The sequence below is a fragment of the Sorghum bicolor genome, chromosome 9 (genome assembly GCF_000003195.3).
Source record: "Sorghum bicolor cultivar BTx623 chromosome 9, Sorghum_bicolor_NCBIv3, whole genome shotgun sequence".
In the NCBI taxonomy this organism is placed as follows: Eukaryota; Viridiplantae; Streptophyta; class Magnoliopsida; order Poales; family Poaceae; genus Sorghum; species Sorghum bicolor.
This window is the reverse complement of record NC_012878.2, coordinates 3767390-3794144: the sequence shown is the minus strand read 5'-3', so window position 1 is coordinate 3794144 and position 26755 is coordinate 3767390. Positions and strand designations below refer to the sequence as shown.

General features: G+C 40.2%; 2 protein-coding genes and 1 long non-coding RNA gene across 5 annotated transcripts; 2 read left to right on the top strand and 1 right to left on the bottom strand.

Moving 5' to 3' along the window:
* On the top strand, positions 1902 to 6148 carry LOC8075954. Of its 3 annotated transcripts, none has more exons than XR_002447217.1 (4): positions 1902 to 2504; positions 3044 to 3109; positions 3183 to 5584; positions 5670 to 6148. It is a non-coding gene; the product is annotated as an uncharacterized LOC8075954 (long non-coding RNA). The 3 variants fall into 3 exon arrangements; XR_002447218.1 differs by having other exon boundaries at positions 1904 to 2504; positions 4066 to 5584; positions 5670 to 6134; XR_002447216.1 differs by having other exon boundaries at positions 1904 to 2504; positions 4079 to 5584; positions 5670 to 6132.
* Positions 6658 to 8353, bottom strand: LOC8069472 (glutathione S-transferase T3). Its single transcript, XM_021447570.1, has 4 exons — positions 8216 to 8353; positions 7560 to 8126; positions 6832 to 6866; positions 6658 to 6745 (listed from the first exon to the last, which is right to left on the bottom strand). The coding sequence occupies exons 1-4, from the start codon at positions 8351 to 8353 to the stop codon at positions 6658 to 6660; spliced, it is 828 nt and encodes a 275-aa protein (XP_021303245.1).
* Positions 24659 to 26067, top strand: LOC8069471 (myb-like protein H). Its single transcript, XM_021446962.1, has 2 exons — positions 24659 to 25126; positions 25313 to 26067. The coding sequence occupies exons 1-2, from the start codon at positions 24699 to 24701 to the stop codon at positions 25953 to 25955; spliced, it is 1071 nt and encodes a 356-aa protein (XP_021302637.1). The 5' UTR covers positions 24659 to 24698; the 3' UTR covers positions 25956 to 26067.

The window sequence follows — 26755 nt, the reverse complement described above, 5'->3', positions numbered from 1 at the left end:
CATGGTACTGTATCTGTTCCTAAAAGCTTCAACTTTTAAAGTTGTCCTAAGTCAGACTTTTAAAACTTTGATCAAATTTCTAAAAAATGCTAAGATTAAAACAGTGGCGAATCTAGCCGAAAACATTGTTGGGGTCATCGGGGGTCAATTTTACTATGTGATATAAATTTTTGTAAGTCCAAACAGTAATTTACAAAGGATTTTACAAATTTCGTCGGGGTCGGCGGACCCCAATGAACCCCCCTAGATTCGCCCCTGGATTTATAGTACCAAATTAATATCATTAGATTTGTCATAAAATATATTTTCATATTATATTGATGCTTTTTTCTATAAAGTTGGTTAAATTTTTTTTTTGACTAGCACAGATTCTAGATGATGAGTATTATATATACACTGACAAGAGATCGGAAAGGTCAAAGTGTCAACAAGAAAATAATCTGTTTTCAATTCCAGAACCCACGCCACGCCAGCATGCACTCAGCACTTTGGTTTGATCAGTAGTAGTTTTATCCGTGTGTGCAAGATCTCACGGATTAGCATCGTATCATTTATCCCTCCCGGCCATGCTGTCATCACCAAACTATTGCCGTACACATCAATCGATCGGCTATTTAATTGGGAATCCATCCTTGACAGGGGAATCATATATATATGCACGAAAAACTACAGGAATATTGTTCATTACCCTTTTCCTATTGGTTAGCTAAAAATTGAATGAAATATTACATTTTTCATGTAATATATTGTTCACTTATATCATAAGATAAAAATTATCTTCATATATGAATTCATCTTGAGACATTTTTTTGTTCATTTATATATAATAATAGTCCTAGCATTTTAAGCTACTAAGAATTGGGTTAGTCTCAATGCAAAATTTTAATATGTACAGTTACCAAGAGTGTCGCACCAGTGCTTTACAAGTAAATGAAAGACTCCGTCTCAATGCATATATAAAGCCTGTTTGGTTTTTATTATTAAATTTTATCTAGTTAAACTTTAGTCATTTTAATAGCTAAACTTCCAAACACACCGACTAAAAATAAGATAAAATAGTTTATCCCACTAGTCACTCAAGAGTAGTTAAAATAATTTTAGCTGTTTAAAATGTAGCAAAGAAAACCGAATATGTCCATAATTTTAGGCTATCCATGTCATTTAATTGTTATATGGTTTTATGATCAAATGTGGCATATCTGCTTGGAGAAGCTCGCTCCCCTGCGGCTTGCTAGGGTACTATGGCCTCGTTTAGTTTCGAAATTTTTTTAGTTTTTGGGACTGTAATATTTTTTTTTATTTGACAAATATTATTTAATTATAAAGTAACTAGACTTAAAAATTGATCTCGCGATTTACAGGTAAACTATGTAATTAGTTTTTATTTTCATCTATATTTAGTGCTCCATACATGTGCCGCTAGATTTGATATGACGGAGAATCTTGAAATTTTTTTGATTTTTGGTGTGAACTAAACAAGGCCTATATATATAGATAGGTCTATATAGCTGTACACCAGTGGAGCCGTCGAGCCGTCAGAGCCCCAAAATAATTGTTCCCCATGCTCCTTCATGTTCACACGGAGACGAAGCCGTTTTAAAATGGCTCTTCAAAAAATTTAAATAACTTTATAATCTGGTATATATATAGAGGAATAAATATTTATTATTATTTATATATACTCGGTTAAAATTAAGAATACTTGACTTCTCAAGCAAATCAAACGTTCAAAGGTTTGATCTGCAGGTAGGAGCTCCACATCGAATACTAGCAAGCGCGAAATTCCTGTCGGTTCCTGACGGTGACGGCGACAGTAACGGCAAAGATGAATTCTGTTTCCCGTCGGTCTTGGGCCGGCAGGAGTTTACGGGCCGAGGCCCGAGGTAAGGTCAACAATCGTTCTTGGGCCCACATGCTGACAACCATGCCTCCTCCGAATCCCCCGCCCGGCGCGCCCGCTCGCCTGTCGCCTCCGCCGCCGGAACCAATCGCGCTCGCGCGCACACCACCGCCGGCAGCGGCCCTACGCACCGTCGCATCCCTTGCCTGGTGCCGCCGGCGCCACGCGCCACCGGCGTCTTCCACACCTCCGGCTTTCCCCGTCCTCTCCTCCGCCCACGCCCATTCCGCGGTCGGCGCGGGCCAGGGCGGCGGTCGGATCCTTGACCCCGCCGCCGTCTTCTCCTCAGGGTGGGCGGAAGCCGGCTGATCCACGACCACACCGCCGTGGTGGGTCGCCGTCTTCCTCCTCATGGCGGGCAGGAGCGAGCAGATCGGCGACCCGGGAGCCGTCTTCTTCCTCAGGAGCTGTTCAGAAGCCTCCTCCCCGAGCGCCGCGCCGAGCATCCCATCCTGGCCCCGCTTCTGGAGGGCTGTGGAGTGAGTCGGAGTGAACCACAGGGGACCCAAGAGGTGGGGATCCAAAGGAGGCGCATGAAGTACGGTCGTCTTCAACTGCCGTCTGCACGACGTACTGAAGCCTGCCACCGTGGGCTGCGTCTGAGGTGATTCATTCCTCCCCTAACCTGCCACTTGATCTGATGTACTGCTGCATTTTCAACAGATTAATTGCCACCGGCTTTTGCATCTCATGTACTGAAGTGCAGAAGTACTTGGTTTGAACATAGCCTGCTCATGTTGTGGGTTTTTCACTACACGAGTATGTTTTGATACTTTTCCCTGTTTTGGTCATGTTATGATAATCAAACAAGAGAATATAGCCTGCATTTCATCACTAATAATATAAAATAGATGTAGATAGGTACTGAACCTTTGCAAATAAACTGCACAAATGTTTGCAGCCTATTGCAATCGGCAAAAGTATATATTATCTATTTAATAATTCAATTGGTCTTTCATAGTATTGATGTTTCTCTGTCATCGATCGCAATGTTTCCTTGATTCAGTGGAGCTAGCCATTTAACTTGTTCCCTGCTAAGCAAATGACTCAATGAGACATTCATTCTGAGTTCTGACACCTGTAATATGTGTCCTTTGCATTCCATTTTGTAATGATTTACTAGTCTAAATTGATATGTTGCAGACTGTAAGAGCCTGCATATGAAATCACGGGGGTCATGAATGAGCTGCCATATGTTGCGCAAACATTGTAAGTGTCTTCTTAACTAAATATTGAGGTATTAGATAGTTTGTCCATGAATTAACAGCTTGGTGAACATCAGTCTTTATCCTGGATACATGAAGGTTGCGTCATTTATCCAGATAAAGAGTATTTTTCACCAAGCTGTAAGTGCCTTCTTAACTGCATATGCCTTTCTTGAAGTTGATCTGTTGACTTCTTAAACCAGTAAGTGTATATATTCCTTTGGGACAGTTCTCAGTTATTTGAAACATATCCACTATTCACTGGGCTAGTGGGAAAATAATTTAGCAATGGAATAGTTTGCTCAATTATTGAAATTAGTTCTGGTCTATGATAAATTTTTACTAGATGATGGCCTCTTTGCCTATGTTCTATCATCATGTTATTACATTGATTCCCAAAGTATCATATGCTGGGCATTATTGATGTTGTAAACATCAAGTCTGCTTGGGCCTCTAATTTGTATTGAACAAAAGGTTATGTTGCTATGTGAAATTAGGCCTGTGCTATATTTGTTAAGAATAGCTTCATCACTTATTTGTGTTAAGTAAAGACATTTCAACTGCCATATACTGCTTGGGTACTAGACAGGCATGGTTACGTACATCTCAGTACTTAAAGCAACAGCCTGTATAGCAGCTCAACAGCCTATGCAAATAAGATATTACAACATGCATTTGTATCCCATGATAATTTTGAGTCAACTCAGGTTTAATATTGTAACTCTACTCCTTGTAGCCTTGTAGGTAACTTGATTGTCCCATGCTGGAAATAAAGTTTCTGCTTCTTTTGCGTAGTTAGTAGGAGTATGATGTAGAGCAGTAATGGCCATTTGGATTTGGTTGACATGTGAATTTCATTTGTGTTATTAAATTTAATGCATTAAATTGCACACAAATAGATTAAGATCTGACTGTCTGGTTGTCTTTTTGGTCGGTGTCAAATGTCTGGAATAACGCAAGGTATCCTGCCCAGGTGGAATTCCTGATGGCCGTACTGACAGGATCTGATTTTGACCGGTCAACATGAACCGACAGGAATTTCTTCCTGTAGACTGACCATTAGGAGAAGTTGATTTCACCTCTCTAGCTGGTCCTATCTGCCATCCCTGATGGCCAGTTGTTAGGAGTGTAACTTAGGCAAAAAGGTGCCCTGGTATTTTGCTGCCATTACCTTCTATCATGTCCAGTGTATGATTTACAATATTTGATATTGCTGCTTTAGTTTGTTGCTTGATGTTTTGGATCCCCCATTGTTCATAGAAATATCCATTTTCTGATAGAGTGGGGCATGCTCTAAAACTACTTTGCTAATGGAATTGGACTCAACCATTTGTGCTACCTTAGCCCTTAGGGTGAAAACTTGCTGATTGAAATTGAGATATTGTGTTGTTCAGCTGAAACCAGTTTCTGTATTTTTACAATAATAGTTACGTTTAGTCCTTGCGCCCAAGAATGGAAAAATAACTTCAATTTTTTCTTCCTGTCATTTATTGTGCTATACTTTACCTTACTGCTGATTTGTTCCTCAGATATTAAAATTCTTTACCTCATTGCTATAGATAGTTTGTCCATGAATGAATAAACAGCTCGGTGAACATCAGTATTTATCCTGGATACATTCTCATGATTACCAATGTTGTCATTCATTTGTTCTTGGTCACTGTCAAGGTAAATTTATGAATTGATGTAAATCAGTGTATCATTGAAGCCTCACAGTTCTGTTCTATGCACAGGCAAGACTGGTAGTATTGGGGAAGAAAGCAAAAAAACACAACTTATATATCTGGAAATGAAGCTGGGAGGATATCAAGAGAGGTTTCTAAAGTGGAAAAGTGAAGAACTGTGAAGAGCACACTTTGTAACAAGAGAAGTTCGCGTAGCCATTGCATGGTTGTTTGCACTCAGCCACCAGCACTTTGAGCATTTTTTTTAAACCAAGCTTTTTTCGAGCTATGCTTGCATCTATAGATTATCCTGGATGTCCCATCTGTGGGAAGAAAGTTAATGCTTGTGGACATGGCTGGATCTAAAAACATAGAAGCAGCAGGACAAACAGGATTTGAAGCCAAAATGCAGGCGTGTTATGCAACCGATTCTTGTATGTTTGTAGCATCTATGTGTTCCAAACTTCCAATTGCACTCTGAACAATGGCTTTCAAGTTTCAATGAGTCGCTCTGTGTTATATGTTTGTAGCATCTATGTGTTCCAAACTTCCAATTGCCTCTGAACAATGGCTTCCAATGAGTTGATCTGTGTATTTAATAGATAGTCAGTTTGGCACTGATCTTGCCACATGAATTGTACCACTGTTAAAATCTTATAATATTTTATTACATGTGCGATCTATAATGTTCTCAATTTTTCCAGACAACAAAAATTAACCAAGGGAACACTGCTTTGAAGCGAATTGTTTAATCTATTGCTAATGGTGATTCCCATGTTCCATTTAGGAACAACAAGCTCACAATGCTACTACAGGTACACTACTCCAAAAATCTACATTTATTGATACAGCCTCTCCTCTCTAACACTGATCTAAATATTTCTTTTATTGTATTTCAAGGTTCATTTGAGGATGACAAATCCAAAATCCTGATGATTTATTTTGGAATTGGACACATTGAAGTCTTTGAGAAATTGTAATTAGGCCTTTCTTTTGTTTCATTTTGGATTCGGCAGCAACACTTGTTGATGTAGTTGATGTATATGTGTCCATTGTGATGATCAAATGGTTTTGGGGAAAAAGGAAAACCAGCTTCTGGGAATGAAGCAGCAGGGCCCCAAATGCTATGCTGCATATAGATCTTGAGCTGATCTCTTGGAAGACTATGACGCTTATCTTTGTAGATAAAATGCTACTTTGGAGTTAATGTGGTCTGTAGCGTTAGCATGGGCAATATACTAGTTTTGTTAGGTAAAGACATTTGAACTGCCATATACTGCTAGGGTACTAGACAGGCATGACTACAGCTCAGTATTTAATACAAGCAACAGCCTGCATAGCAGCTCAACAGCCAATGGAAATTAGATACTACAACATGCATTTGTATCCCATGATAATTTTGAATCAACTCAGGTTGAACATTGCAACTCCACTCCTTGTAGCCTTATAGGTAACTTGATTGCCCCATGCTGGAAATCAAGTTTCTGCTTCTGTTGCGTAGTTAGTAGGACTATGATGTAGAGAGTGAAAAAGACTCCTTTTGTCATATAGCTAGGAGCTGAACATGCAGTGTTGTGAACTTGCATTCTTAACTAAGGCTAGTCTCAATGGGGTATTTCACTACACGGTTTCACAGACGCCACCTCAGCCAAAGCAATTAACGAAACTGAATGAAACTGCTATTCACAATGCTGAGTTTCATTGCACCGAATCATATGCTCAGTGTAACATTTAATTCTTGCTTTTTGTTGTGATCAAATGCCACAAACAAACTCTGTAGCCATTTTGTGTCTAGATCAAACAGGATCAAACAAATTCATGAACGCACACACATCTGCTTCAGATAACTAGAATAGCACCATGACTTACTATAGTTCAGATAGTTCATTCACATAACCAAAATAGCACCATGGCATACGATGACAACAAAAGTGACAATCTGGGGTACTGGACCAGATTGGCATTTGATAAGGTAGCTAAAACATAGATAATATCATAGATAATAAGGTAGTTAAAGAAAATAGTTCACAGCCTCCAGCCTTGCTTTCAATTTGCTCTCAACCTTGCTTTCAGATTGCCTTCAACCTTGCTTTCATCCTGCACAAACAAAAAACAGTACAACATGAGTTCTCAGCATTCACAAAAAATAGAGTAGGATCATATCATAGAGTTCTCAACATTCACAAAAAATATATGTACCCGATATATGTGCACGACGAGCACTAAACTTATTCCAAATATGTTCCACCAAATCATTTTTAAGTCGATGATGAGCCGATCGATCTCGAATATCAGTATCCTTTTCTAAAACTCTCTCCAAAGGAACATCCTGATCTGGAGTAAATTCCGGTTCGTGAACGGTTGATGAACTAGGAGCCACGTTTAGATCTAAATTTTCTTCAATAAGTTCTGGGGTTTTCTCATCTTCAACTATCATATTGTGAAGTATGATGCAAGCTAGCACAACATCACGAAGTACACCTCTATCATATAGACGAGCTGGACGTTTTAAGATACACCATCGACGTTGCAATACACCGAAGGCTCTCTCGATATCCTTTCTCGCAAATAAAAAACTCACCTTAATCTCCAAATATCAGATTTGCAAGTATCTCAACAAATAAAAAACTCACCTTAATCTCCAAATAGCTTTTCTTCTAACTTGTGTATTGTCCTCTCATGATTTGCCTTTTGAGCTTCAGACATGTTGCTTATGTCTTTATTCAGCAAGGTATTGTAGACTTGAAACATCTTTCCTTCTTTTTCCTCTTGTGCTGCCTTCAAATTTGCCTTTGATATCTGAATTTGTGCTTCGGCGATCTTCTCAAGCTCCATCTTCCGATCTTCCTGGACCTTGACAATTTTTTCAACAGTATCTCCAAGGTTTACAATACCATCCATCAATTTTGCCTTCTTGTGGTTTCCATTGCGCTCAGCCTTCGCACTATCTCTACCAATGGGACGCATCTGCTTTTCTGGAATATCATGTACTTCAGCCTTGTCTTTCTCTGTATCAAACAGTGCACACCATTTGGGTTCTTCTTTTAGTATCTTCCACCAATGCACCAATGTAAAAGGCTTTCCAAACCTGTTTACGTACATCTCCTGTGCCTCTTTCTCCAGCATGTCATCTGAATAACCACTTGTATGCATTTGATTTGCCTTAATCCAATAATCATTGAAGTCACCGATCGATGCCTTGAGGCGGCACCAGTGAATCTTCAGTTGGTTTGCTTCTCTTATACGCTTCCCTTCTCCTTTCTTGTTAAACATGTCAGTGACTTCCTTCCAAAATGTATCACCTTTCTTGTCATTTCCATGAATTGGGTCTTTAGAAGTATTCAACCAAGCACTGGCCTACAAAATATAAAAATGTACATGTGAGCATCCAACCAAGAACTAACCCAAACAATGGCCTACAAAATATAAAATGGTACACTGATTACCAGTCTTTCTTCCTCTTCATGAGTCCAATATCTTTTGTTGTTCACCTTTGCTGCCCTATTTGCTTCCATGTTTTCAGATTCAGGACTTGGTGTTCCATAGACACTTGGTGATGGTGGAGACATTGGGTTGAAGGACATACTCTGACCAACATAATGAAAATTTTCACCATGTAGTTGTGGCTGCGGCGGATGGTTTTGTCGAATCATATTTAAAAACCCTCCTGGAGGATAGCCCCTGAAAATATACAAATGCCCACATCCATCAGTACATACAGAAGCATATATTAGCATAAGACAACAATTTTCCAAATGTTCAATTCAGGTAATTAGGTTTCAAAGAGAATTAATGCAAGTTTTCAGACAAGTACAATCTCACAAAAACATATATTAGCAAGGTAATTCCAGTTTTGCACAGAAACACTCTCACAGAACAAACCAAAACAAGTGTGATGCTCTTCTGAATCAAACATGGCAATGTCCAACTATATGACATCATTAGCAGTTGACATAATTACACATTTTATGTCATGTATAAAATAAGCTACAGGTTCAGACATTTTGGCTGAACCATATGCATACCATCAGACAGAGAAAACATTGCTAACACTGCTAACCAAATCCCACACCATCAGACAGAGAAAACATTGCTAACCAAATCCCACAAGTTCAATCCACCATGCCGCCATCTGCAGATTGTCTACAAGGGCAAAATCAACATTCCTATGGAAATCAAATTGCAGCAGCACAGATCGAAATCATACATACCATGGATTTGGTTCTTGTGGGTTTGCATCAAGAGATGGAAAATTTGGGGGTATGCCCCCCCATCCTGCTCCTTGCGGTGGCCATGGCGGCATGGTGGATGACGGCACAGGGAAGGAACTTGCCGGCGCAGCAGGGGAGGAACTCGCCGGCGCAGCTGGAGAAGTTGCCGGCGGCTCAGAACCTAGTGGCGCAGAGGAAGCAGTCGGCGACTCGGCGCAGGGACGGTGGTCTTCTTCAGTCCAAGCCGGCGCCCCTTCCCTCCTCTGCCGTCTGGGCGCCGCCTTGAAGCCTCTGGCCACGGCGGATCCATGGCGGTCGGACGCAGCGGATGAGGTGGCCCGGCGGGTGAGGGAAGAAAGATGGAGAGGGGTGCTGCGCATGCGGGAAGAGGGAGCAGGCGCGGGAAGAAGGGGGCGGTGCGCGCGGGAAGAGGGGGAAGCGGGGGATTCTGCCGCGCGATTCAGAGCAGGCGCGGGAAGAGGGGCGGTGCGCGCGGGACGACGATGGCGCGCGATTCTGCCGCACGGGATCGAGGGGATCGGAGGGAGAACGAAACGAAATGACTCAATGGGCGTTTCACCCGCTTACCCAGACCTGGGAAACGTCGCTACCTCGTTTCACCGTGGTGAAACTTTTTTCCTCTCTCTCCTCCCCATTTCATGCAAAGTGCTACAAAATGCTGATGTGGCATACTATTAAATGTGCATGAAATGCCCATTGAGACTAGCCTAAGTATTGGAGCTGTCATGTTGTCATTCCTAGTGTGGGGAACAATGAATCTGTACCATCAGGAGAAGTTGATTTCATCTCTCGAGTTTGTCCTATCGGCCATCCCTGATGGTCAGCTGTTAGGCGTGTAGAGGCGAAAACATGTCCTGGTAGTGTGCTGCCATTACCTTCTATCATGTCCAGTATTTGATTTGCCGCTTTAGTTTGTTGCATGATGTTTTGGATCTCCTGTTGTGTTGTTCATAGAATTATCCATTTTCTGATCGAGTGGGGCATGTTCTATACCTACTCTCTCTGTCCCTTTTTAATTGTTGCCGTTGGTGTGCGTGCCATAAGTTTGACTCGATTTGTAGAAAATACGTGCAACATTTGTATCTCCAAATAAATTTGTTAAAAAACTATATTCAAAGATCTTTCTAATGATACTAATTATGTATTATAAATATTAATATTTTTTAATATATAATTGTCGGTAGTTGTTTTTCGGGAAGCGCAAGTGACAATTAAAAAGGGACAGAGGGAGTACATTGCTAATGAATTGGACTCGACCATTTGTGCTACCTTTAGCCCTTAGGGTGAAAACTTGCTGATCGAAATTGAGATATTGTGATGTTCAGCTGAAACCACTTTCTATATTTTTACAATATAGTTACGCTTAGTCTTTGCCCCAAGATGGAAAACAACTTCGATTTTGTCTTCCTTTGATTTAATGTGCTATACTTTACCTAACTGCTGATCTGTTCCTCAGATATTGAAATTCTTTACCTCATTGCTTAATTTGCCCCAAGGTTTGGCCCACACTATCGAGAACTCTGATACCAAACGGATAGGACAATACGTCAAGTTCTTTGTCAGGTTATGCTATCAACGAATACTTATTGGTTTAGACAATGTTATCAGAGATATATTGATTTAGCTGTAACTCGTGTTTAGTTTTGTAATGTAACTGAACACTGGCGCCGTGTTGCCGTGCCCTCTTGATTGTCCCTTATGATGATCCTTCCCACGTCTCATTCAATGGTCTGAAATGTACATGACGTTGATAATCTTGTTTACGATGACTCGTGTGTTCTGGGTTAGCATGTTATCAAAAATAATTTGATTAATATGCTTGTAATTGCAAAAAGTTCTTTAGAAACGCAAAGGAGATAGGTGCGTACGTGTCCATATTGCAACTACAGTCTATAGGCTGATTGAGAGAGAGATGATAAAACTGATTGAGAGAGATGATAAAACTGAAATTTTGCTGGTCACTTAAACATGTACGGTTTTTTTTTCTTTTGAGCTTGCTAGCCGCACACGAGCAGTGCACCAAGAGGCAAAATACATCACCATATATATTCACTTAAGCATTTACGTTTTTTTTCTTTTGAGCTTGCTAGCCGCACATGAGCAGTGCACCAAGAGGAAATATACTAGCAAAATACATCATATATATTAATTAATATTAGAAGCGAAAAATCTCACAAAGAATCCTGCATTGGTTTTTTTATTGATTTGGAGATATCGTCAAGTAGAATAATAATATATGAGAGGATATGGTTTTATGGTGACGATTGAATTACGTCTCAATCCAATGGCTTTAACGGACAGATGGAGATGTAGGTTGTCTGGTTTAACGAATAGATGGAGATGTAGGCTGTGTGGCTTCAAGCGAGGACCCTTGATCATTGTACCATAGGTGATGGGTAGCTAGATCTAACTTAATTAATTCTTGCAAAGCTTTTATGAAAGAATAAAAATTTGATGTTGGAATTAAATATAGTTGTAGAATTTATGGTTTATGGCATGGATTTACTTGGATCTGCTAGCTTTAGGATATCAGCAATGAGGCATGTTAGCTGGGCTGCCATCAGGAAAGATCTGGTTGAGGCTCTTAATCAATGTCACACCAACATCAGGTTAGCTAGCAATGACCGCTGGCGATGTATGTGAAAACTAGTTGGGATTAATAGAGAGCGAATGGGGTAGGGAGTCTTACTGAAATTAACAAGAGTATATAAAGCGGTTTCTAAGTTGATTTGGAGATACCATCCAAGTAGAATAATAATATATTGAGGATACAGTTTGCCATGGTGATTGAATTACATCTCGATCCGGTGGCTTTGACTGATAGATAAAGATGTAGGTTGGACAACTTCATGTGATCCTTTGTGATCCTTGATTAAGGTTCTGTAGTAGAGAGATCTAACTTAAGTAATTCTTGCAAAGCTTTCACGAGAGAATCAAAATTTGATCTGGGAATTAAATATAGTCACATAATTTAAGGCTTATGGCATGAATTTATCTGGATTTGCTAGCTTTAGGATATCAACAGGTATGTTAGCTATATTGCCATTAGAAAAGATCAGGTTGGGGGTGCTTAATCAATGCCTCGCCAGCGTCGGTTAGGTAGCGGTGACTGTTGTCGATGTATCTGACAGCTAGTTGGGATTAATAAAAGAGTGAGTGGAGCAGGGAGTCTTACCAAAATTAACAAGAGTGTATAGAAGCTGGCTTATGGTATGGATTTACCTGGATCTACTAGCTTTAGGATATCAACATGGAGGCATGTTAACTGGACTGCTACTAGGAAAGATCAGGTTAGGACGCTTAATAATTAATATCTCACCAATGTCAGGTAAGCTGGCAATGACCATTGACGATGTATCTGATAGCTACTTGGAATTAACAGAGATTAACAAAATTGTATAAAAGCTGGCTTATGGAATGGATTTACCTAGACCTGCTAGCTTTAGGATATTAACAGAGAGGCATGTTACCTTTAGCTTGACTGCCACTAGGAATGATCGAGTTGGGACGTTTAATAGTCAATGTCCCACAAACATCAACTGGTCTATAACGGAGTTGTACCTATCTCATGTTTCTGAGCAGCATATTATCAAAAATAATTTGATTAATATGCTTGTAATTGCAAAAAATCTTTAGAAATGCAAAGAAAGTAGGTGCGTACGTGTCCATATGGAAATTAAACTACAGGCTGCAGGTTCTTTTGGTGTTTATTTGAATGCGGACTAATTGAGAGAGATGATAAAACTAAGATTTTGCTGGTCACTAAAACCTTTACATCTGAATATACAAACTTCAACAGGTATATCACATAGGTGTACCCGTAATTTTTTTCCTATGGCTTATCTTAATCTATGGAGAATTTTTTTTCCATGCTCTATTACTCTCACATACATAAAGGTGTATTGCATCAGCAATGCCTAGAGAATATTCTGTATCTCCACAGTTTTTTTAGCAATTCTTTTTGAGCATGTGTATCTCCACAGTTAACAAAAGGCATACAAAAAGTGCAGATTGACATAGGCCTTAGTTCGCGAATTTTTTTTGGCCTTGGCTATTGTAGCACTTTCGTTTGTATTTGACAAATATTGTTCAATCATGGATTAACTAGACTCAAAAGATTCGTCTCGCAAATTACAAGCAAACTGTATAATTAGTTATTTTTTAATTTATATTTAATACTTTATGCATGTACCGCAAGATTCGATGTGACAGAGAATCTGAAAAATTTTACAAAATTTGTAAGGAACTGAACAAGGCCTTGGTTTCCTGAATGGCCGCCAGAGCTTGGCCATGGGATGCACAATAGAACCTTTAATTTTTATAGCTGATGACGTAAGTTCATGTAGAGTTTTCTAGCCAAGGACCAGGGCTGGAGCACGGGAAGCCCTGCCCCAGGGTCCACCACTGCCTGCCGCCTCAAAGCACATGAGCAATGCACACAAGAAGTCTCGACTCTTGATTAAAGTTCAGAAACAATAGAATATCATACAAGTCTTAACATTTTAGACGAAACAAAGATAACATATTGCATAACTCCTTTATTCTTTAGTTTTGACTTAATCAGAAAATCACTGCACGCAAATCAACATTCTTCATGACAACCACGTATCATTCACTTGGCAGACTACTAGTAGACGATATAGTCACTTGGCAGAGAAACCTTCACTTCTTGATTCCTATGAAGATGAGAATCTGCCGGTCACTATTAATTTTGAAACTCTAAATCCACAATGCAAAAATGTGTAATCAGGCACCGCTAACGGCAGAGCAACGCCAAACTTCTGCATGGCAGAGCACCACGCAGGGCTGCAAGGGCTAGATCAATAGTGCTGGGCTACTTGGGCTGCCTGTTGGGCCTTTTGGATGATGGGGTATATAATATATTGTTTGTTGGGCTAACCGGAAATAAGAAAAATAGGTAATATATTGGATATTTCCGTATCATGTAAATATGGGTGGGATGGAGCCCTTCCATTTTTATCCTGGTCCCAGATACCTGTATCCCATCTCACTTTTGGATTTTTTCTCTTGACATGGAAACAAACAGGTGAAATACATAAAGCGGTGCAGGTCGTGAATTTAACACATCCATTTTCAGCCCTCCTAGTAGTAGACTAAACGAGCCGACAACCAAAAACAATTGTTATGTTCATCATGCATTCATTCAGTTAACCACACATTAAGGTACTACAGTCTACATGTATTGTCTGCCCAACTTGGTTTGGCTTGTAGGAGCGAGCCATGCTCTCCTCGTCATCGAACCAAAGGCACCCTGGTGCATGCTTTGGTGCTCCACCTTAATAATATTAGCTTTGGGAATAGGTATCTTCATACTTCCTCTGTATCGGATTTAGGCCTTATTTAGTTCCAAATTTTTTAGCAAAACGGGCACTGTAGTATTTTCGTTTATATTTGATAAATATTGTCTAATCATAGACTAACTAGGCTTAAAAAATTCGTCTCGCAAATTACAGGCAAACTGTATAATTAGTTATTTATGTTATCTATATTTAATGGTTCATACATGTGCCGTAAAATCCGATGTGATGGGAAATCTGAAAAATTTTGTAAAATTTGTTGGGAACTAAATAAGGCCTTACGTGTTTAGTTGGTGAAGTGAAAAATTTTGCGACACTGTAGCACTTTCGTTTGTTTGTGGTAATTATTGTCTAACCATGGACTAACTAGGCTCAAAAGATTCATCTCATCAATTTCGACCAAACTGTATAATTAGTTTTTATTTTCGTCTATATTTAATACTTCATGCATGCGTCCAAAGATTCGATTTGATGGAGAATCTTGAAAAATTTTGGTTTTTGGGGTGGAAATAAACAAGCCCTTAGAAGTCGTTTTGGACAAGATTTGGGTCAAACATTTGGAACATAAATCATCAATAAATTTTAAATTGTTAAGTTTACAAATGTGAAAATTATATGAATAGATTTGTCTTGAAAATACTTTCATATATATACATATATAATTTTTTCTAAATATTTTATGAAAATAAGAGGTCAAAGTTGTGTTTTGGAGAACGTGTCGCTGTCCTACACGACTTCTAAGGTCTTGTTAAGATCCATTTTTTTTGAATTTTGACACTGTAACACTTTTGTTTTTATTTGACAAACATTATTCAATCATAGAGTAATTAGGCTTAAAAGATTCATCTCGCGATTTACTAGCAAACTGTGCAATTAGTTTTTGTAATTATTTATATTTAATACTTTATGCATGTGCCGCAAGATTTGATGTGACGGGAAATCTTAAAAAGTTTTTGATTTTTGAGGTGAACTAAACAAGGCCTAAATACGATACGGAGAGAGTATTTGATATTTAATACACTTTTATCTATTATCGATAGAATCATATAATTACTAATGTTATGCTTTCTTAGCCACTATTTTCAGGGTTGCTAATCTCTCTTTTGTCAATAGAAGGTTGTCTTTTAACCTCTTTCTTTTTTTACTGTGTGTTTCTAGAATTGCCACTATTAGAGCGAGTGACAATACTGGGTTAGTTGGGCAGCCTATTGGGCCTTGGACGATGGGGGTACATTGTTTGTTGGGCTAATCTAGAATTTAGAAAAACATGCATCATATTGAATATTTCCGCATCATGTAAATCCAAGATTTTTACAATTCTGCCTCTATTTGGAAATTAGATTCGCTAGAGTGCCATATCTCAAATAGGATTTGCTACTTGCCATTATAAAATTGATGTAAGCCGCTGGAATAGATTTTAGGGAGTTTGGAAGTCATTTAATCCTAGGAAAAAAGCTAACTCCGGTTTCCACTTGTGCCCCTGCCTCTTGTTTTCTTCCATCCACAGGTTCGATCGGAGGAATAGAACACGCTTGAAAATGGATCGGCCTAGGGTCTTCTTCCTCTTCCTATCATTTCCTCCTCCCTCCCAACACAACCGAGAGCAGCCTCATCTTGAGCATCAACAACCTTACCTATGCCTCCCCCTCCCCCTGCGCTCGCCGATGGCACTACCCCCACGCCTCACCCTCTCTAGTGCCGACGTGGCACCAGTCCTCACCCAAGCATCACGGTACAGATCTCCACCCAAGCACCTCCCCTTGGGCACTGAGGTGTCTGACACATCATTGCACGCCACCTATGGCATCCCTGTGAGGAGGTCCACGACTGGTGCGAGCCGTCAACGAAAGGAAGTAGCAATTCGATGGAGGCCATCCAGAGGACTGGTAATGAAGTCCTTCTCCCTCTTATTCTTTGTTACAAATGTAAATATTGGCTTGGGTGCTCGTCAGTTGGATCTCTTCTTGTTCCTCCTCCATGATTGGAGTGGATAGCATAAGTCTAGAGACCACCATCTGGTAGATGGAGGCGGTGTTCCTGAGCCCGAGAGGGACTCAAGCTACGGTTGGACCAAGGTTGAACCATGACTTAGAAGCTAGATTAGAAAACTAGGTTATGTCTGAGTAGGACTCGACTGCTTGAGGTGTTTTCATGTTCGAGTAGGACTAGAAATAAGAAATTCACCGAATTTCTCAATGAAATCCTCAAGCATGTCTTATCGAGGAGCTGGAGGAGCTTGATCCTAAAAGTCTACATGAGGCAACCATGGAGCATGTCTAGGTCAGCTGCGATGAAGGTCTAGGAATCGAAGGTGAACGTTGATCCCATCGAGAACATGTTGTTTATCTTAAGGTCCATCAAGCTCTCAATCGCCTTTTTGTCAAAAGCTTTAGCTTGGCATGCTATCTGTCCGTGTTTGATGAATGACAACCTTGTTATGGGGTTACTCAGAACAAGGATTGGTTGGCTTCGGCATAAGCTAAACTCGATGGTGAATGCAAGAAAAACAGTTTATACTGGTCTAGGTCGCTAAATAGAGTTAGGTTGTCAAATTGGGAATTAGATCATGTGTTTTACCATATCCGATGTCAGGCTTGTTTCTATATTCACATAGTCACCAAAATTTGTGGATTTGATTAGAATTAATAGCAATGATTATGGTAGATGTCATTTATATTGCCATTTTTTACTTGATGGTATGAAAAAGGAGTTCTCGTGACCATCAATAATACATTTAAGTATCACACTATCTTTAAAATAATTGTTTGAAGAATCTATGAATGTAATTACTCAACTCAAAAGCATTTTATTTGCTAGACAAAATATAATCAATAACATGTAAATATTGAACACACTATAGATTAATTTAGTTCCTTTTGTATCAATGTATAGCCATTTGAATACAAGATGTGTGGAATAATGTGGATGTCTATCATGATTCTACCTTAGTTTTCACTTTAACATTATTTATGTGGTACAATGCACCAGATACACATGTATGCAATACATGTAAAATATCTTGCGGTTAAATGCACTTTGTACACTCTATAATCACCTAGAAGGATAGAATGGCATCTTAAGAAATGAGAAAAACTTAGATATAGATATAGATATAGATGAAAGAGGCTACCTAAAGTCAAAAGTTGACTCTAGTCTCAAGCTTCTAGATAAATTTAGACATTAGATATAAACAAAACTAATAGATGTCAATCACAAGGAAAGATATGCATATAGTATATAATCAATTCAAGTTAATTAAATTATGTATTAGAATCAAATTAATAAGGCATTTGATTAGATATAAAATAATACAATTAAAGATTGCAGACACAATGCTTTATAACCACTAAAGATGGAGTCAACTGATATTAGCAAACTAAGACATTAGTGTCCTTCCAACCTGTGTGCTCGAGAATAGTGGTATGGCATATGCACACCTTAGGTGTTGCATTTTTTTTATTAAACATGAGAGAAAAATGTGTGAGACGTAAACATTGTCTAATAGATACTGATATAGAGACATAGATATAGATATATAGATAGAGATAGATGGAGAGGGAGAGAGAAAAAGGCACCTAAAGTCAAAAGTTGACTAGCAGTCTCAAGCTTCTAGTATATTTGGGCATGAGATAGAAATAAAACTAATAAATGTCAATCACAAGGGAAGATATGCATAGATTATATCAATTCACATTCATTTATTTATTAGATACACATTACGCTTTTGGTTAGACATAGAGCAATGTGATTAAAAATTGCAGAGACAATGCTTTATAACCACTAAAGATGGAGTCAATTGATAGTAGAAAATTGAGACATTAGTGTTCTTCCAACCTGTGCTCAAGAATAGTGGTATGGCCTATGCACATCCTAGGTGTTGCCTTTGTTTTATTAAACATGAGAGAAAAATATGTAATACACAAACATTGTGTGCTTACGAACAAGAGTTACTCTGGTTTTCCTAAGGAGGTAGATTGCGATAGATTTCAACTTAGCTCAGTGTCTACTTTTGCCTATTCTAGCTTCCTCTAGCATTTCTTTTGGTATCTAAAACTTTCTATAACTTTGTATGTATGCTATATTGGTAATGGAAATGGGGATTCCCTTGGCTAAAAAAAAGAATATCATACAAATCTTAATATTTTAAATGAAAGTAAGAACAACATATTGCATAACTCCTTTATTTTTTAGTTTTGACTCAATTAGACAACCACCGCACCCAAATAAACATTTTTCATGACATCCTCGAATCATTCATAGCTCACTTCAGCTTGATAGTACTAGACTACTAGCAGTAGTCACTTGGTAGAGAAACCTTCACTACCTATGAAGATGAGAATCAAGTCTGCCAATCACTATTAATTTTGAAACTCTGAATCCACAATGCAAAAAATGTGTAATCGGGCACCGCTACCAGTAGAGGAATGCCACATTTCTATCTGGCAGAGCACCACACAAAGCACACATAGTAAGCGCTAGTGGTGGATGATCTTGCTTTCTTGAGCTCGAGGCCAATGACGAGTAGGTGCTAGGGGCCTTGAGTGATGGGCGATGGCGATGATAGGGTCACAGTAGGTGTGGAGCGAGCGATAGTGTGCAGCACCTGGTGTTAAGGGGCAACACTAATAGGTTAGGGTGGGTGACAATGTTGGGGTAGTTGGGCTGCCTGTTAGGCCTTGGACAATGGGGTACATTGTTTGTTAGGCTAACCCAGAAATAAGAAAAATAGGTAACATATAGGACATTTCCGCATCATGTAAATCAGAGATTTTTGTAGTTCTACCATTATGGAAAACTAGATTTCCTAGATTGCCATTCCTTAAACTGGATATGCTACTTTGCACTTATGCAATAGTTGTAAGCCACCACCGTAATGCATTTTGAAGTTTGTAAGTCATTTAATTTCTAGAAAAAATCCCACCCCACATTCCACTTGTGCCTATCGTCCACAGGTTTGACTAGAGGAATGAAACACGCTTTACAATGGATTGACCATGTGTCTTCTTCCTCCTTTTGTCATTAATTCCCTCCATCCCAACACATGCGAGAGGTGCCACATCCCAGTGCCAGTAGCCTTGCCCCCCACGCCTCCCCTCCCTCCACGATCGCTGATGGCAACACCCGCATGCCTCGCCCTCTGGCGCACCAGTGTGCCACCATGCCTCACCCAAGCATCATGGGTACACACTACCGCCGCCCAAGCACATACCCTTGGCCACCGAGGTGCCCGCCGCACAGCCACGCACTACCTATATATGGCATCCAAGTGCGGAGGTCCGCTCCAAGTGCAAGCCATCAATGGAGGGAATGAAAGCCCTAGTTTGGTTTTGGATAATTGATGAAACCTTAGTACTAACCTCTATGCTAAGTATGTGTAGACTTAATGAGGTTGGTACATGCCAAGTGAAGGAGCAAGTGATGATCATGGTGATGATGGTGATGACCAAAAGGTGATCAAGTGCTCAACTTGGAAAAGAAAAAGAGAAAAACAAAACCCTATGGAGATCAAGGCAAAGGTATTGCTTAGGGTTTTGGTTTTGGTGATCAAGACACCATAGAGGGTGTGATCACATTTAGGATAGATAGCCGTACTATAAAGAGGGGAATTCTTTGGCTAAGCGGTTATCAAGTGCCACTAGGTGTCATTATTCTTGTGCATGCATTTAGAACCTAGTGAGCTAACTTAACTCCTTCATAGAAAATGATTGTGAAAATGCTAACACACGTGCACTTGTTGGTACACACGTTGTGGTGTTGGCACACTTTGAGAAGGAGGTGGAGTTTGAAGGGTAGAGAGAGGATGGGTTCCTCTCTCCCTCCCGCCGAGCTTGCGAGGCGGGATTCGGCGCTTTTGAGAAAATGAAGTGCATATTTTCTATTGCGCCGGTGGGAAAATTTTGGAGAAGTCACGAGAGTGTTTCTCACTGAGGAACACTCACCGGACGCTGACTCAGAAGCACCGGACGCTATTCCTGAGCGTCTGGTGAGCAGGCAGCCTGACTCGGTTAGGGTTAGGCACCGGACGATAGGCACCGGACGCAGCTTGGAGCGTCCGGTGGTGTGCGTCCGGTGTGAGGAGGTTTTGCAAACCTCTCTGCGCATGAGTCCGGTGAGCACCGGACACTCTGGGTGCGTCCGGTGGCTTGCGTCCGGTGACCCTGCGAGTTTGCGGAGCTCTCTGCGCATGAGTCCGGTGTGCACCAGACGCGTCCGGTGCTAACCTGCTCAGCGTCCGGTGCTCTGCAGGTTACCGTTAGACTCTGACACGCGGCTGACGTTGGAGCACCGGACGCTGGTGTTGAGCGTCCGGTGCCCCTTTAAGAGCGTCCGGTGACCCCGAGTTAGACCCAGTGAGAGAGCCAATGGCTCTATTTGTTTGAGAAGTTATAAATACGTGTTTGGCCGGCTTGGGGCTCACTCTCTTGGCATTCTAACATTCTTGACATTCTTGTGAGCCTAAGCAAACACCTCCCACTCATCTCCTTCATAGATTATACATCTTTGTGAGATTGGGAGTGATTCCAAGTGCATTTGCTTGAGTGATTGCATCTAGTGGCACTTGGGGATCGTTCTAGCTGCGGTTTTCGTGTTACTCTTGGTGGTTGCCGCCACCTAGACGGCTTGGAGCAGCGGAGGAGGATTGGCACGAGTTGGTGATTGTTCGTGGCCATCTCCCGGTGATTGTGAGAGGTTTGTGCCTACCTCGGCGGAGAGCCAAAGGCAACATTAGTGGATTGCTCGTGTCATTGAGCTACCTCACTTGTGGGTAGGTTCTTGTGGTGTCCTAGTGAGGACGAGGTTCGTGCTACACCTCTTAGCCACCGAACCACCAAGTGTTGGTCGACACAACGGGGACGTAGCGTGCCGGCAAGCACGTGAACCTCGGGAGAAAAATTGCTTGTCTCCATTGTGTTTGTTCATTGGATTTCTCCCGGTGATTGGACTTCATTTTATTGATTGGTTCATCCCCTCTACGCGGTGGTATAAAGATCAAACCTTCTCTCTTACATTCCCGCAAACTAGAGTAGCTTACTTACTTATATAGAAACTTTAGGTAGCTCTCTAGTGTAAGTAGTGACATAGCTCTTGTGTGCCTAGTGATCTTAACAACTAGAATTGTTGGATAGGTGGCTTGCAAACACCCCTTTTAGAGCTAGAGCAAAAAGCTTCGCTTTGTTATTTACTAACCTCTTGCTCTAGTGAGTTTGTAGAATTTTTAAATAGGCTATTCACCCCCCTCTAGCCATATTAGGACCTTTCAGGGAAGCAACAATTTGATGGCGGCCATCCGAACGACTCATAGTGAAGTCCTTCCCCCTCTTATTCTTTATGACATGCAAATGTTAGCTTGGGCTGTAGCAAGGTAGGGCTATGGGGTGGCACCTGCCTAGGCGGCCTGAGCATTGGCAGAGTTCTTGACTAGAGGGCACCTTGCTAGTGCACCATCTTCCCCTCAGATGTGGCGGTGATAACTAGGCTGAGTTGGGCACCCGTTAGTGGGTTCTCTTGTTTTTTCATTTCCATGATCAGAGTGTATAGCATAAGGCTTGAGAGCATCACCTTGTAGATAGAGGTAGTGTTCCTAACCCTGAGAGGGAGTCAAGATAGGCTTAGACCATGGTTGTCCATGGCTTAGAAGCCAAATAGAAAAATCTGGTCATGTTGAAGTAGGACTCAAACTGCTTGAGGGGTTTCCACATTCGAGTAGGACTAGAAATTGAAAATTGACCAAATTTCTTTATAAGATCCTCTAGCATGTCTTGTCAAGGAGTCGAAGGAGCATGATCCATGGAAGTCTCCAAGAGGTGACCTTAGACTCTCTGCCATCAAGGTCTAGGAATCAAAGGTGAACATTGATGCCGCCAAGAATGTGTTGATGATCTAGAGGTCTATCAAGGTTTCAATCATCTTTGTAATGAAAGTCCCTAGCTGGCATGCCTCCTATCGGTGTGCGATGACCAACAACCTTGTTATTGGGTTACCCATAACAAGAATTTGTGGGCTTTGGCATAAGCTACACTCGACTATCAGTGTGAAACATCTATACTAGTTCAGGCTGCTAAATAGCATAATACCCTACGTCTAGTTCCGTGTGTGTGTCATGTGTTGCCCTGCATTGGATTTCCATGTATGATGATGTTACAATGGGTTACCCCTGCCTCTCTTTGTATAGTTCAAAGGGTAGGTATATAATCTTGTCCTAGTTAGTTATAATAGAAGAGTTCTAATCCTATTATAGAGATAGACTTTTCTATAATCAAACAATGTTGATCCTTCTTGCCTTGGGAGACATGCCAGCTTATTCTGTGCCTTCCTTGTAGACCATGGGCTGGTCCATCTCCTTGATAGCTAGTCAATCCTATGGGGAACCCTGATGATCTTGGTCCGTCATTGAGGAGAAAATGCTAGGTCAATAAATCAGGCACCTCCACATACCTACCATCCATTTTTATTATGCCTTGATCCATGGTCCTAATGAATGTGGGTGAAGTATTAGTCAAATTAGACTTCATTTGGTTCAGATGGATGGGCCCATGGATCCTTGTGATATCCACTTAGCTTCATTCTTTCACTTGATGTGAACCATCATTCAACTAACATGTAAGATGACTCCTAAGTGTGTTTCTTCTCCATGTGGATGAAGTAGACTCTAGCTGAGCCTATGGTTAGTTTGCCTAAATTTGGGATGAGTTGCACGAAGTCCATTCAAGCTTCTGGGTCGACACTGCTTCATTCCCTTAGGCTTCTTATGGAGTATAGAGGCTCTAGGCCAAGTTTGAGGGCCATTGGGCTTAGCCCCTTAGCCCTAGGTCACTCGACCCATATATAGTGGGTTGCTTGACCCTCTCGGTGCCCATTTCTAGCCTGACCTGTGTTGTGATCTTCCAAAAGGTGTAACTTTCTCATTAGGACTCCAAATTGGGTGATCCAAAACATGATTTTCATGTACCTCGATGAGCTCTTTGACATGGTGTTGTAAAATTGGAATTTGATCATGTGTCTTACCATTTCCCATGTCACCCTTCTTTCTACATTCATGTAGTCACCAGAACTTTAAGTATCACACTATCTTTAAAATAATTGTATAAAGAATATACTCCAAGGACAGACAAATGTAATTATTCAATTCAAAAGCATTTTATTTGCTAGGCAAAATATAAGGAATAATATGCTAATATTGAACACACTATAGAATAATTTAGTTTCTTGCTCAAATGTATCAACCTGTAGCCATTTGAATACATGATGTGTGGAATATTCTAGGTGCTCTCATGATGAGTGTAGATAAATCATACATTCATGGAAGCCTTTTTTCTTTGTGGTACAATGCACCAGATAGACTTGTATGCATACATGTAAAATATCATGGGAGTGAAATGCACTTTGTACACTATAATCATCTAGGAGGATAGAATGGCATAGAAATGAAAAAATTCTATCAATATAGATATAGATATAGATATAGATATAGATATAGATATAGATATAGATATAGATATAGAGGGAGAGGGAGAGGGAGAGAGAAAGGGGCTTGTACCTAAAGTCAAAAATTGACTTCCGGTCTCAAGTTCTAGTATATTTGGACCTCAGATAGAAACAAAACTAATAAATGTTAATCACAAGGAATGATATGCATTTATGATTTGATCAATTCACATTTGTTTATTTATTAGAGACACAATAAAAAGGCATTTGGTTAGATATAAAGTAATTTGATTAAAAATTGCAGGCACAACACTTTATAACAATTAAAGATGGAGTCAACTGATAGCAGCAAATTGAGACAATAGTGTCCTTCCATCCTGTGTGCTTGAGAATAGTGGTATTGCCTATGCACATCCTCGGTGCTGCATTCGTTTTACCAAACATGGGAGAATAATGTGTGATGCAAAAACATTGTTTGCTTTTAAACAAGAGTTACTCTTTGAAGCACCGCTTCGAGATCAAGTTGTTTTTTTTCAAAAAATAAGCAGTTAACCAACCAGCCTAAATTGCCCACCAAATACTGATTTGCGTTGAAAGACCTTTTATTGTCAAATTAGATTTCTTTAGTGAAACTAGTCATTATGTTATTATGAGTTAGTTTTACATGTCATGTGTCCTTGGTCATTGATTTGAGCAATCGAAGTATGTCAACTACAAAATTAGTTTATCACTAAGAAATGAATAAGATTCTAATTATCTTTAGGATTATGATTATGATTAAAAATTCTTGTTTGACTATATATAAAACTTTATTGTACAATAAATTGAAACCAATACTAAAAGATTCACCATAAGGCCTATAAATACTTGGCCTTGTGCTTGCCATTTTCTTCATCCGGGCATTGTGTGTTTCATAAATTAGCTTGTTGTTTAGTACTCAACCCTCACTACCCATGGATCCCAACTTCAATGGTGTGTGGAGCACTTTTGAAATAGATATGGTGAGGTCATTCATAGCTAGTCAAAACACCAACAACACCTACACAAATGACCCAAACAAAAGGCACAATGACATTGTTGATGAGCTCCAAGCATGGTTCCCAGGCAAAGAGAGGCATCAGGTAACTCAATTGTATGTTGATCTAGTTGTCGAGACGAATAGAGTGCAGAGCAACAACCACCAAGTTGTGGGGAGGAACGCTCTTGTGAATGAGAACTTTGGGATGCCAACGGAGGATAAAAACATGGACATGTTTCATGGTTTTACACTGGATGATGTGGAGGCCATGAAGATGGTAGAAGAACCACCACACAGGGTGAATACTATTCCTAAGAAAAAGAGGCAACACCCAGTCATAGCTTGGACTCAAGACGAGCACAAGTAATTCATTTATGCTCTGTTCTTTTAAAATGTTTATTAGTGTTAATTTTTTGTACAAGTAATAAGCTAGTGGTGTATGGAATTTGATACCATGAGGCTTTGAGATTTTGTTTTCACTAATCTTGAGTGTATGAACAAGACATATGTTATAATCTGACTTGCTAATTCTAAACCATATATATGCAGGAATTTCCTTCGTGGCCTTGAAGTGCATGGCCGTGGTAGCTGGAAGAACATATCTAGGTATTTTGTCCCCACAAGGACGCCAAACCAGATCTGTAGCCATGCACAGAAGTATTTCCTTAGGAATGAGTGCACCACTAGGAAACAACGCTTCAGCATCAATGATGTCGGCCTCTATGACATAGAGCCACAGGTGCAGAAGAACCCTTCTAGTTCAGAGGCTCTCGCCTTTGGCCACAGTGCTTACAACACAAATTATTATGACTTTGAGGGACAACACACTGTCTTGAACACACTCACACATGCTAGCCAGGCGAGCAAGACTAGAGGTCAGCACATAATAGGGAGTTCATCCATAGATTCAACGATGGTGCAGAGTAACTCTCTTGGATGGGAGGCACTCGCCTTCACTAGCGGTGCTAACAACACCAACTACTATGAATTTGATGGACAACATGATGCCATGAACAACCTTGCATGTGCTGACCAGGCAAGCAATAACCAAGTATCTACTTGGACTAAAGGTCAACAAACAACAACCAGTCCTATAGCTCCAATGATGGTGCAAAATACTTCATCTAGTTGGGAGGGGCTTTCCTTCGATGGCAGTTCTTATAACACAAACTACTATGACTTTGGTGGATAACAATTTGTCTTGAACAACATCACCAGGGGGCAACCATGGTGAGCATCAACCAAGTTGTTACCTTCAAGAGATCAGTTGACAACAATCATTTCTTCCGTTGTTTTAGTGTTTGAGAGGGCTAGGAGCCACTAGACAACTTGTATTGTCCATTAATAGGGGAGGCTTCTTTAATAATCAGTTGATGAAAATGGACTATATGCTTGCTAGTTATATGTGATTTAGTATCAAAAGGTGGATGTAAAACTAGCTAGTTGAAGGAAATATATGGTGTTTAAGTGCTGGTACTATTTCTGTATGGGCTACAAATAATATCACTATTATAACATTGCAATCAAATACTATCATGTGTTCTTGTCATATCTATGTGTTTGTTTGTATGTGTTAACTATGTTTTGGATACCTCGTGTTCTTTATTCTTTATATCAACTATATGTAATTGAACAGTACTATAATAAGTTTGATTTCTTCGTTAAAGATAAGGTTTGTTGTATTGTTTTTCATAAAAGTTTGATCGCTTCATCAAAGATAAGGTTTCCAAGAAATTTTCTATAACTAAGTAAGAGATTCTCATTAGCTTATTTTACGATCTTCTCTTTAAGCCACATCATTCTCTTTAGTTGCATCTGGCATCCAACGACCAAGGCACAAAAATTATTGCGCGTGCACCATCCCTTCCTCTACCGCAACAAATGCACCTAAAAGTAGCGCATCCAGAAGAAAACAAACAAGTCACTGCAGTCGACTTCTCCGCCTTGATCATGCCCTACTGCGAAGGAGCTCTACTGCAGACGCAGCCTACA